The sequence below is a fragment of the Triticum dicoccoides genome, chromosome 5B, assembly GCF_002162155.2.
Source record: "Triticum dicoccoides isolate Atlit2015 ecotype Zavitan chromosome 5B, WEW_v2.0, whole genome shotgun sequence".
Lineage (NCBI taxonomy): Eukaryota > Viridiplantae > Streptophyta > Magnoliopsida > Poales > Poaceae > Triticum > Triticum dicoccoides.
The window spans coordinates 357,465,832-357,478,140 of record NC_041389.1 but is presented as its reverse complement, the minus strand read 5'-3'; the positions used below and the strand labels follow the sequence as shown (position 1 = coordinate 357,478,140).

Sequence of the window (12,309 nt, the reverse complement as noted above, 5' to 3'; positions counted from 1 at the left end):
TCCAGAAGCAAATAAATACTACTACCTCCGTCACGGTTTAGAAGGCTTGCTTGGAAATTCTCTCGGACCTAGGTGGTTATCTATTGGTTGTGAGATGGGCTAAAAAATAGCATTCACACTATGCATGCATATAGAAATAGTACTCCAGAGTACTAATTAGTATTAGAAATAAATGCAATGCGCCCTAAACCTTGTCTATTATGGAAACGCACGCAAATTTAACTGTGCCTTCTAAACTGTGATGGAGGGAGTAGTATCAATCAATATCTTACATATGTACTTGATAAGTATCAATCAATATCTAATATATTTGGTAACCTGGTAAATCTCTTATATTTGGTAACCAAATATTAATTGGACACATACCTATTTTATCAGTTTAAGGAACACTACCACCGTCACTGCAAAAAGCCGTCTTATATTAAGGGAGGAGAAAGCTGGAAAATCTATACTTTATAACCAAACACAATCTTATTTTGTGTATTTGCTTTGCATCAAGAGTTGCCCCGTATATTCCGTCGGCTCGGCTTTATAACCACCCGCGTGAAGTCTCTTCGTACATTCAGTTTACCAAAAAAGATACATCAAGGAGGCTTGTTCTAGTGACACTGAGATTGGAGCCTTTCCGAAAATTTCTTTGTTTTGCCTGAATTTCCTCTTAATGGACATATGCTACCTAGTTCCTCCTTGTTCTCATTCTTCATACAACCCGTTTGCACCACATGCATTCATAACAATAAATGATTTGGCTACAAACTGCAATCAGCTGACTCACTACCACCACCACTACAAATGTACAACCAAATACCATCTCAAGCCACAGTTTCCACACATGATAAGGCACAAATGCATTCTTATTGCCAACAACAACTGTAACCTAGCACTCTAGCTGCAGCACGTCAGGGCTTGGCCAGGAGCTCGCGCACCGTCTGTGCAAGCCCGGGCTCACTCCTGATGCCCTCGGCCCATCTCGCGCTGATCCGCACGGTTTCAAGGCTCTGCTTCAGCGTCCTCTCGAATCCAGGCTTTGTGCGCGTTGCAAAGAACTTGGAGATCTCTGCGGCCTTCTCGTTGGAGGTGAACTGACAAGAAACAAGGAAGTCCACATTAGCTATGGCCTCATGGAAATAATACCTGCAAAACTGGGGAATATGATCACGGAAATAGGGCAATAGAACTGTGATTAAATGTACCAATGGAACAATGTTTTTAACAAAATTCGCCGCCAAGCTCCCGGAAAATGTCCTTGAGATGCGCTCCCAGTTTTCCTGCAGACAGACAGTACGGTTAGTACCATGTTTTCAAATGTTTCAGTCTGCTAACACTAATATGAACCATCAGTCATCTCCTAAGGTGTCAGATGAAGGAACCGCAAAAAATAGATGGTTGGGTGCTGCAGCCTCAAATTCACTCTACTTAAAATACATTCACAAGGGAAATCCATATAAAGAGATCAGGATCCCGAAACAAATTCACAAACATAGTTCAGCTGTTTGAAAATATGCCACTTGACTTGAATTCTTGTTGACAAAAACATATGAAACCTGGGTCCTCTTTATAATGCAGAAATCTCAATGAAGTTGGTAGAAAAAGGAACATCTCATGATTGGATATTCCAATTTGTTTAGAATACCTACAAGAATCTTATGTTCCAGACAGGACCCAGAAATAATGACTTTTACGCATCAACAACACGTCAGCACACATAGATAAAAGGGTCCTGATTGTTAAAAGAGATCGTACCTTCAACCAGTTCCACGAAATTTCACGTGCCTCTGATTGAATACCTCTAAGGAGAACATATGCATCTTGATTGCGAACCTGACAAGCAAGAGAGGCATATGAAACATGAGTACAGCTTGCAACTTCACACAAGGAAGCTCATAGATACCTTCGACTATAATTGTGGAAGAAAGTAATGATATTTGCATTTACCTCATTAGTGAAAATTAAATTCAGTGATTCAAGGACAATACCCTTATCCCGGCAAGAAGATAATATGCCTTGAAACAATAAGAAAATGCTTTTAGAACAACCAAAAACATGGGCAAGCTTTGCTAGTTTAACATGGTCAAAGGGCTACACACCTAAGACTTGTAATCTTTCCTCCCCTTCAGCTGACTCCTTGTAGATTTTTCGGAGAGCATCATAACCGGATCTGTTTGAACTACTAACATTCTGCATCACAGCAAGGTATGCGGCCTGCAGAACAGCGCAAGTTACAAATGGAAGAAGTAATCATAGGAGTACCACGTGAAGTGATAGCAAAAGGTAGGACCTTTCTAGTATCCGGAGGAAGAAGAGAAGTGCCGCGATCACGTGTGAAGATGTTAAAGCGCCTAACTCCTTCATTAATGGTCTTACCATGTCCAAGTTGGACAAGTGCAGTCAACAGCAGTGGTCTAAGCATTACATCCAGGTGGCTTTCACCCTTCTTGGGGTCCCAGCCCAACTTTCTGAAAGACAAGTGTGACATAGTCAAAAGGAAGAAACATAGGAAAATGTAGCAAATATACAGTAATAACATGAAAGAATCATGCGATTGTCATGCATCGGCCACGAAAGAAGGAATGTTCAAGCAACATGAGAAGTTAGGGAGAAGATTAATGACATATTATGTTTCCTTTTCCTTTTTGTGAAACAAAAGTGATGATCTATTGTGGGTGTAACACATTAAGAAACTCATAACAGTTATGGTGGGGGCATACTCTGCAGGTGACAAAAGAATCTTGATCAAAAGTTGTTTGATGTCACCAGCCAAGGCAGGAGTAGCATCAGCAGATACTTTAGCTATACTTGTGGTTACCTGTCAATCCAAAGTAAAAGATATAGGCGATTTATCTTCATGAACAATTGAACACGATAGAATCAACTGGACCTACAGGATTTACGTACAGTGTTTATGTGTGAAAGAACACTATAATCAGCTTCCCCACGATAACCGTAGAGTAAACGTAGCAACGACGCAAATGTTTGCTGGCGGGCAATAGAAAGCGCATATAAGTCATCCACAGTGCCTGCAATGCTAATGTTATAATACCTACCACCAAAAGATTACAAGCAGATTCAACGGCACATGTTGCGTTTACCAATTTTATCCATTAGTGAGAGCTTCTTGCTCTCCAACGCATTTTGAAGTGCAGCTGCAAGCTCATCGTCATATTTAACTCTGTAAAACCCAGTTCCATTTATATTCAACTTAGTCCAAAAGTTTCCGCCCTTCTTTCGGTCACCACATTGTGAACCAATGACCATCTTATCACGTTTAAGTTTCAACAAGAACTTTTTCTGTGTATCATATGCACCACATCCTGAAGTTATAGGGACAATCCACATGCCAGAACCAGAGGACCCATCTAACAAAAACTGGGCCTGCAACAAACAGAAATCATTAAGTTCACGGAGAAAAATGCTATATATGAAGATCTATCGGTCAACGAGATCAAGTATTTAAGATTTTCATTTAGTAGATTTTTCACTTTAACCAATATAAAATATCCGCTTTTAAGACACACTTCTGTGAGAACCCTCTATTTGCTTTGGTCTAGTGGCTAAGGGTGGTCTATTAACTCGTAGAGGGAAGTGGGTACAGCAATACATGAAATAATTGGCAAATAATTGTAAATAATCAACATATTTAAGGAAAGAAAGCCAGTCTGACCTAATACCATAATTTATCACTGCACATCAAATTATACATGGAGACTCACATTTGACAGGACAAATTAATGATTATGTTTTGAATTGCTTGTCTGGATTTATTAGAAATAAACATCCTTTCAGAAGACTGAAAGTAAAGTACAGAAATTCAAACATATATCCCAAATTGTCACCATTAAACATGCAAGTACATTACTACAGAAAAAGCATACTTCATGATTAAAGTTTGATAATTAATTCATGCCTATCGCCGTATAATACTAATGTCATATGTAAGTCCGAAGCTGACACTTCCATTTCAAGCTGTCATGAAATTTAGCACTAAACATTGCTCCCAGATATAAATTATTTGAACATTCAAATTAGCAATACATAACTGAAACTACAAAAAACTGTGGTCTAGATCTTTTTGCAACCATCTGATTTAAATCAATAGTCATGCAGGATGTATATCCCTGGGCTGAGATGGGAACATGGGAAGTAGTGTGCATTTAAACATGTCTCTTGTGATTTGTAAGGGAACGTCTGTGCCTATCTACCTTACCAAATTAATTGTAGGTTTCCTTATTAGCCTTATCTGCACTAGGGCCCAAAATAACCTTCAAACTTTCATCAACCAACGACTCAGATTGAAACCACCTCTTACCTCTAATGTGGTAAGATAGAGCACCCTAAAAGAGCTCCAACTTCAGAACAAGATCTAATTCAGTTCTTCTACGAGATTCATGTAAGTTGTTCTTGATATTGTTCAGCCTTACCCCATAATATCTGATCAGATACTAGGGCTGCTGCGTAAATACGTGAATGCATCAAGTGACAGATCAATGGCCATAGGGGCAGTACAATATTTCCAGTTTTGCCCATCATTGAGTACAGTATTCTCAGAGGACCAGTTATAACAGTCAGTTATACGTCCACAAATGGTATGGAACAAAAATCACGGTTTGGTCAAGCTTTTGCCATGACCAGTTAGCAGATGATTTTCTTAAAGAAGAAACTCCAAATGGCATGGCACGACTAGAACTTAACAAAATAGCAAGGAAATATTAATAACCAAACAAATGTGTACTTGGTTGTTCGTGTGATGATGAATGCATGATAGATACGAAGGATGGTATGTAAGACAACCTATTACCTGCTCAATCTCTATGTCATTCCCTTTAATTTTCGCATTAATAACAGGATAACCTTTTTGCTTCGTCCATATAGTCATCAAATCCTTGACAGGTTCACCAGTTTCCTTTTCAAGAACAGCCCACAGGTCCTCGGTTTTAGCATTTGAGAATGCATATTTCTTCATATATGAAGCCATCGCTTTCTGAAAGAACACAGTTTCATATCTATAGCATATGAGAATACACCAGGAGAACGGCGTGGAGTTAATGAGTAGCAGGGGGAAATTACATGGAAAGGAGAGTGCAGCAATCATTTCGCTAAATAATGTAATTAGTTAAAAATTGGGTTTTAACATATTAGCTAGTGTGCAGTTTGATAGATTCATCATATGATCAACAAAAGAGTCGAAGATCGCTAAATTTTACTCCTTTTTTTCTGTGAACAAGTAATGTTATCCTGTGAGCATGACACATGCTACAACAATACATAAGATGACCATCACACCTAATACCGATAAATCTGTCTCTATATGCTAATTTATCAAACCATCCACCTTAAATCATGTGACCTGTGAAGTACAAATGGTCATATATGATGCTTGTATGCATTAAACAAGGGCAGGATAATCTACGAAGAAATGGCTATTTTGCTCCTAGAATATGTCTTCAAAGAACAGCAATATCTCCCTAAAACACCACTGACAAAAGCATGTTTACCAACTAGTATGATTCAAGAGCATACAAACATTTTATGCAATGGACATGCCAAGGAGTTTTCTAGTGTTTCCACTACATGGAATAGTGGGGAAATGACATCAAAATATCACTGCTTCCTTAAAGAACAAAATAAACTGGCTGAAGTGATCTTGTATACTTTTAAGCAACGTGACAAGAAAAAGAATGCCAAGTCTAGGCAAGAAGAGTGAGTCGGTGACAAGTTTCTGGAGTTCAGGTAGAGGCAGTACTAGACCTGAAAACGCTCTGCGCCAAGGTAACTTTGTAGCATGCGAATAACAGAAGCACCCTTGTCATAGCTAATAGCATCAAAAATCTGATCAACTTCACTGGCATGGTGTATTTCAACCTGAGCATCCAGGAAAACGGATAGTGGAAAGTATAAAATGAATCACAAGTTAGCATTAGAGAAGTGAAAATGTTAATGCCACGAACTGAATCTGTGTTGATGCATTGACTGAAGTTGCTCCCCAAAGTAAGATGCCACTTGTCAGAGTAGAGATTTAGGCATCAATTTTAATATTCCATAGAAATTTTATGAGTCGATCATGAATCGGCCAATAATGTGTTGGTAATAACATATTACGCACTGTGCACCATCGTTACTTAAACATAACATTGTCAAAATTTACAGTTCAAAATAGATTCTTGCACTTAGTAGGGTGCATGCCATTGACAAATGACAACTATGGTTTTGGAGAATGTACTGCACAACATATCCAACCACCGGAGCAGGCTATGGCACAGTAATAGACAATGAGATTACCTCAATAGGATGAGACGCGTGTTTTTGTATAGCTCTTTTTATTTTTTGTGGAACTTCTTGTATTCTTTTTATAGAAATTAATAAAAATACGCAGCAGAGTCCTGCTGTTTCCCTAAAAACAATGAGATTACCTCAATGGGATGAGACGCCTCTAGTGAATCCAGCCTGAGAGCAGTGGTTGTGCTATCAAGAAACTGTGTCCAGATATTCCATTGTGGAAAAAAAGAATCTACTGCTAGATGGCTCACCTGTGAAAACAGAAAGCCTATTCATTCAGTATACATTGGTCATTGGTAACCTGATATTTCATTCTTCTAACTTTTGAGTGACCGAATTGATTTACCCATGTGGCAAATCCCTCATTCAACCACAAGTGAGTCCACCATTCCATGGTTACAAGATTGCCAAACCATTGATGAGCCAATTCATGTGCCACAGTAATTGCAACCTAACAAAATACATGCTGAGGTCAATATAAAAAGGATGTTTACCCATATAAAAGGTTTAATGACGATTTTTTTAAGAATTATTAGTGAATTATAGATGATCATGAGATAGTAGTTTTTTTACTAAACCTATTTATGTACAGTAACATCACACGGTTAGTTAAGAGGTGAACTGTAAATGATGAAAAAATAAGTTAAATAAGTTTCTGAGCTATGATAGATACACTCTGTCTGCTGGATGCTGATGAAGACTTGTCATCGAAAAGCAAAGCTACTTCCCGGTAAGTGACCAATCCGTAGTTCTCCATGGCTCCAGCAGCAAAATCGGGGATAGCAACCATATCCAACTTGGGGAGTGGATAAGGAGTGTCAAAGTAACTGAACAATTGAGGAAATGAGTTTTATTGTTAATGTTACTGTTTCAGCAACAACCACGGCTTCACACAGTATTTCATTAACATCAATCATGTCTATTCATTAGAAACCAAAGTGTGGAAGCACGGCTAGATTGTGATCTTACTCTTTATAGAGATTCAACGACTTCACTCCAACATCTAGTGCAAACTTCCCTTGGTTACTCTTACCAATTTGAGTGTACACACGAACTCTCGTGCCTGAATATAATAAAAAAAACAAATAAAATAAAAAGGGAAAGAGAAAGGTCTCATGCAACTCTTTGAATGGATGATGTCAGAAACAGAGATGATACCTTTTGTTGTCATACCCTCTACATATTCAAACAAACCGACAACTATGGCCACTAAATAAGTTGACATAGGTGGCGATTCCAGGTAACGCACAGTTTTGATAGGACCAGCAAATGTCGCGTTACCTACTGGCATGTTGGACAGTGCTACCAGCTCAGATGGAACTTCAAGTGTTAGCTTGAACTTAGCCTGTATAATCGAAACGGCAAAACAAGAAATGTTAGAAATATCTGACCTCACTGATGCTCTATGTGCACATATTTGAGTAACATAAAGTAGTGTGCTGGGCAGGGAGAATATGCTTCCACATATATATATATTTATATACATACTCAACTTAAAACTAAGAATGTCAATCAAGAGTACCAAAATAGTAGATCGGAGCGGAAAAAAGTCTAATTACTTGAACACTCCTTCCAGCTATCATATATAATCACCTTGAATGCGGGCTCATCCCAGCAGGGGAAGCACCGCCGTGCATCCACAGACTCAAACTGCGTCACCGCCATGTTTCTCTCTTTCCCCTTATACTGGTACTTACTGCAATCAAATGAAATCAGAAAAGCATAAATAGCAGAAGAGGCATTCATACCAAAGTGCTCGATTAAACTCTTATTTCATAAATAGATCATAAAACTATAATGCCTTCACAGTGCATTGTCGGGACTGGTCACTTCGTTGGTTGGTGAGTAACTAATTGGGAGTAGTAAAGAGAAACCACAGTTCAACTTTTCCCCTTTTGAAATTTTTCTACTTAAAATTTAGAACAAATCATGGCATGATTTCGTATATATAGATGATCACAAATGTTGTGTTGAGGTTCGCTGATCATGATGTACGGTGCAAATACCAAGGGTGGTAGAGTCCAGAAAGAAGTCGTCGCATACCTCCTGTAGAAGCCTCTCATCTGGTCGTTGAGAATGCCGTTGAAGTCCATCTTGAGCAGGCCCTCGCCGAGGGGCAGCTCCTTGGCGAACCCGAGCACCAACACGCCGTCATCCTTGAAGAACACCACCTCCGTGGGCTCCAAAGCCTGCGACAACCGTGCCGGTGAAGGACGATGAGGACAGGGCGAGGTCTCGAGGAATTTCATTTTCCTTCTCATTCCCCTTACCTGGAAGCGGATGGAGGTGCGGTTGACGGAGAGGTCGAGGGCGTTGAGCACGAGGAAGCGGGTGGGCGCGGAGACGGCGACGGAGATGGCCACCGAGCCGGAGAAGGTGCAGGCGACGAGGTCTGGGCGGAGGAAGAGCTCGTAGCGGCGCGGCGCGGCGAAGCTCGGCAGCCGCGCCTTGCCCCGGAACTGCTCCGCCGAGCCGCCGGCCGCAGGCGCGCCGGGAGATGCCTTGAGATTCGCGCCCTGCGTGCGTGTGCATCCGGCCCGTTGTTGTTTAGCTCGACAGAATAGAAAAGACGAGAGAAGCGGAGGGAAGCAAAAAAAAAAAAAAAAATTGAGGGGAATTTTCTTTTCTTTCCAGAATATATATACGAACTTACACATTTGAGCGCGAAAATCCATTCTCTCCATTTTTTTCATTACCACTAAAACAGAGTACTCACTTAATACATCCAGATGTGATTTTGAAGCAAAATACTAATTGCTAAATTCTTCTTTTTGCGAAAATGAATTGACAAATTCTATTAGTGTTATAGGAGTATTAGTTATATTGTATCCACACTACTCCCTTCTTCCGGAATTAGTTGACGCTCAAACAGATGTATCTAGCCGTATTTCAGTGTTAGATACATCCATTTAAGCGTCAATTAATTCCAGGCGAAGAAAGTATTTTTTGTAAAATAAAGATAGATACTATTTTGTTTAAGTTTGACAAATCGGTAGCGTTTCCATACATCTAATAATTAATCATAACATCTAACCAATTTTCTTCCCATCATCCCTTCGTCCAGTCTCCCACCCTTCATCGATTTTTCTTGGTTTTTCATCCCTTTTGGGTTTCATCAAACCAATTTTTACCTAATAATCCAGATAAACCTATAGCAATAAATTCATGGTATGTAAAGAAAATTATTTCTTATGGTAAAACCTGATACGTGTTCATCATCTTTGGTAACCCAATAAATAGTAATAAGCTTTCAAAAAAAAGTAATAAATTCATGACCCAGAAGTAAATAAAAATCAATCGATTTCTTATACTATTTGGTAACCCAATATCAATTGGGCATGAACCTATTTTATCAGTTTAAGAAATACTACTACATTTCTCCCTTTAGAGCATCTCCAACAGCCGCGCTAAAGCGCCGCGCGCAAAAAACCTGTTAGCGCGCGCGCTGCGGCTGGTTTTGCGCGCCCGCCTGCGCTGGCTCCAGCAGCGGCGCTATAATGCAGCGCGCGCGCCGCACAAATCACATGTACATTTCAAAGAAGATGAGCAAAAATGATCAAACAAACAAAATACTATACTATTTCAAAGAAGATATGCATAGCTACGATCATTGCAAGATCCTCCTCCTCTTCCATACCAAATTCTTCTTCGGAAGAATCATACGACGAACTCATCTACAATGTTCAATACTATACTATAAAAACTACAATTCAAAACATGCACCAAATTCATGAAGTTTGAGCAATACATACCTTGTAGACGTTTTGTCAAACACCTTGCGGGCGCGGCGCGGCAGCGAGCGCTCGGGCGCTGTTCCTCGGACGACGGAGGCGCGCGGGCGCCGGCGGTACTAGGAGGGGATGGGCGGAAGCGTGGGCGCGCGGGGATAGGCCGGGGAAGCCTGAGACGGTCGCCGGGGTGCGCGGGCGATGGCGGCGGCGCGGCCGATCGGGGGTGGAAGCGCGAGAGGAAGAGCGGGCGCGAGCGCTCGAGTGTGCCGCGCGCTGTAGTGGGCGACCGAAATACGCCGCGTGGGTAAGTGTTTTTGACCACGCGCCCAACCCGTTTTAGCGCGCGCGCCGTTTTTGCGCGCCCGCTGGAGCGCCCTTACGCGTTGCGCGCGCGCTAAAACGACCTATTTTGCGGCGCGGCGCTAGTTTAGCGCGGCTGTTGGAGATGCTCTTATACAAAAAGTTTTTGCGGTTCATGGATGGAGCTGGAAAATTCATAGTTTATAACCAAAACATAATCTTATTTTGCACATTTGCTTTGGATCAAGATTTGTCCTGCGTAGTCCTCTTACAGTGTTAAAAATATATGGCCGCATGGCAACGCACTGCCGCATACCTAGTTACTAATCAAAATATCTATGAGAAAGCATCACGTGCACTCGAGTTTTCTTGTGCCTCTGGTGACACCTACATACAAAAATATATGAGAACATTTAAAAGAAAATCTAGAGCTCTTAGCATCTATGTACACGGTCATTATCTTCACATTTCCGGCGACTCTAAAGTTTTTACTGCTATTTACGCCCATCAAGATCAAGAGTATAGGTTGAAGCGAAATCGGGTTGGACAGTAGCCCATTCCGTTTGCAGCTTAGCAGGGGGGTCACCCGCCCTCACGTTGCCTAGATTAGATTACACAGATATAGATAGACTCCGGCCACCCCCCACGTGAAGTCTCCGCCCATCAGTACCAACTATAGTAGTAGCTCTCTCGAAAAAGAAATAGTACTACCGGTGTAGTAGTATCAAGCGCATGCAGCAGACGCGCCGCATGACAAACGAATAGTAAATGCAGACGCGCCGTATGACAATCGGATACTGCAGTACTAGCGCTAGTAAATTTGTAATCTCGTGGGGATCGATACCGCACCTCGCCGTGGGAGTGGGACGCCATCTTCCTGGCGCCACCGGTGGCGGCGGCGGCCGCGACGACGCCGAGGAGGAGCGCCACCACCACGGGCAGCACGGCGCCGGCGCCGGCGCGGGATGGAGCCATGGAAACAACGGACGCAGCGCGCTCCCGTGCGCGCGCGCGCGTTTTCGATGGCAGGCAGCTGTGAGTGGGCCGGGAGGGAGCCTTCCTGCCGGCCTACCACTACTGACCGAGCGAGCCAAGGAGTGAGAGCGAGTGAGCGGCGGAGTGGGGTGGGGAGGAGCACTGGTGGCTGCCGCGCGCTGTATAGTATGGAGCGAAGGCAGCGGGGGCGGGTTGACTGAGCCCAGCCGATGGAGGGAGCAGCACGTCAGCCAAAATAGAGCTGGATCGAGTGAACCGCCGCACTCGCGCGCAGGCAGGCAGGGGATCCAGGCCGACGGACGCGCCCCGCCAGCCGAGCGAGTCGTGGCAGTGCATGCATGACGCACGCCAATTCTCCTCCTAGTACTACTCGCTAGTCGCTAGTGTGGCCTGGCTGGTGCCTATTGCCAAGCCCGGTTCGCCGGCGCCGGGATCGGACTACAATCAAACATGATTTGCTGCTCATCAATCGGAATATGCGGTACGCAATCGTACGTGATATTTCCAGATTTGCATGTTCCTTTTTTTAAGCTGGATTACATATTCCTGGTCTCTCCGTCAAATCCAACCATGTGCTCTCGCGCAAAAATAATAAAATGAAATCCGACCATGTGCTCCGAAGACGCGTCCATGTCCAAATGTCGTGTACCCATGTGTAGCGGTTTCAGGAAAAATATCAATACTGTCACGTTACAATATCAGTGTAAATATTTTATCCAGTTATGATAGAACCAACACAGCGGAAAAGTAGGATTGCACAGGCGATCATGAAGGCGACGAGGGTTCCCTTGCGCGCCGCCGGTTCCCTCTCTCTCTGTTGGCCGCTCCAACGGCCGGAGGGAGGGGTGTTAGACAATTTAGGGTTTTGAACAATGCTCGATACCCTTGGTGGGTACGGCTGTCATATATTTATAAGAGGGAACCGTACAAATACAGTTTATGTTACAACACGTATATCTAATATATACTTAGTCTAACACCCTCCCTCAATCTTAACTATGTCATGAAA

At 42.4% G+C, this 12,309-nt stretch overlaps 1 protein-coding gene across 2 annotated transcripts; it reads right to left on the bottom strand.

Annotated features, from left to right (window-relative positions):
- Positions 1-603: 603 nt before the first annotated feature.
- On the bottom strand, positions 604-11,440 carry LOC119308994 (aminopeptidase M1-C-like). Of its 2 annotated transcripts, XM_037585126.1 has the most exons (20): positions 11,154-11,435; positions 8,544-8,789; positions 8,317-8,462; positions 7,867-7,969; positions 7,432-7,618; positions 7,243-7,336; positions 6,947-7,100; positions 6,620-6,724; positions 6,408-6,524; positions 5,746-5,859; positions 4,796-4,978; positions 3,090-3,372; positions 2,896-3,017; positions 2,709-2,806; positions 2,279-2,456; positions 2,088-2,202; positions 1,936-2,003; positions 1,744-1,821; positions 1,194-1,268; positions 604-1,082 (listed from the first exon to the last, which is right to left on the bottom strand). In XM_037585126.1, the coding sequence occupies exons 1-20, from the start codon at positions 11,277-11,279 to the stop codon at positions 900-902; spliced, it is 2,775 nt and encodes a 924-aa protein (XP_037441023.1). In that variant the 5' UTR covers positions 11,280-11,435; the 3' UTR covers positions 604-899. The 2 variants fall into 2 exon arrangements, with proteins under 2 accessions (XP_037441023.1, XP_037441022.1); XM_037585125.1 differs by having other exon boundaries at positions 604-1,268; positions 11,154-11,440.
- Between the last annotated feature and the right edge of the window lie 869 nt (positions 11,441-12,309).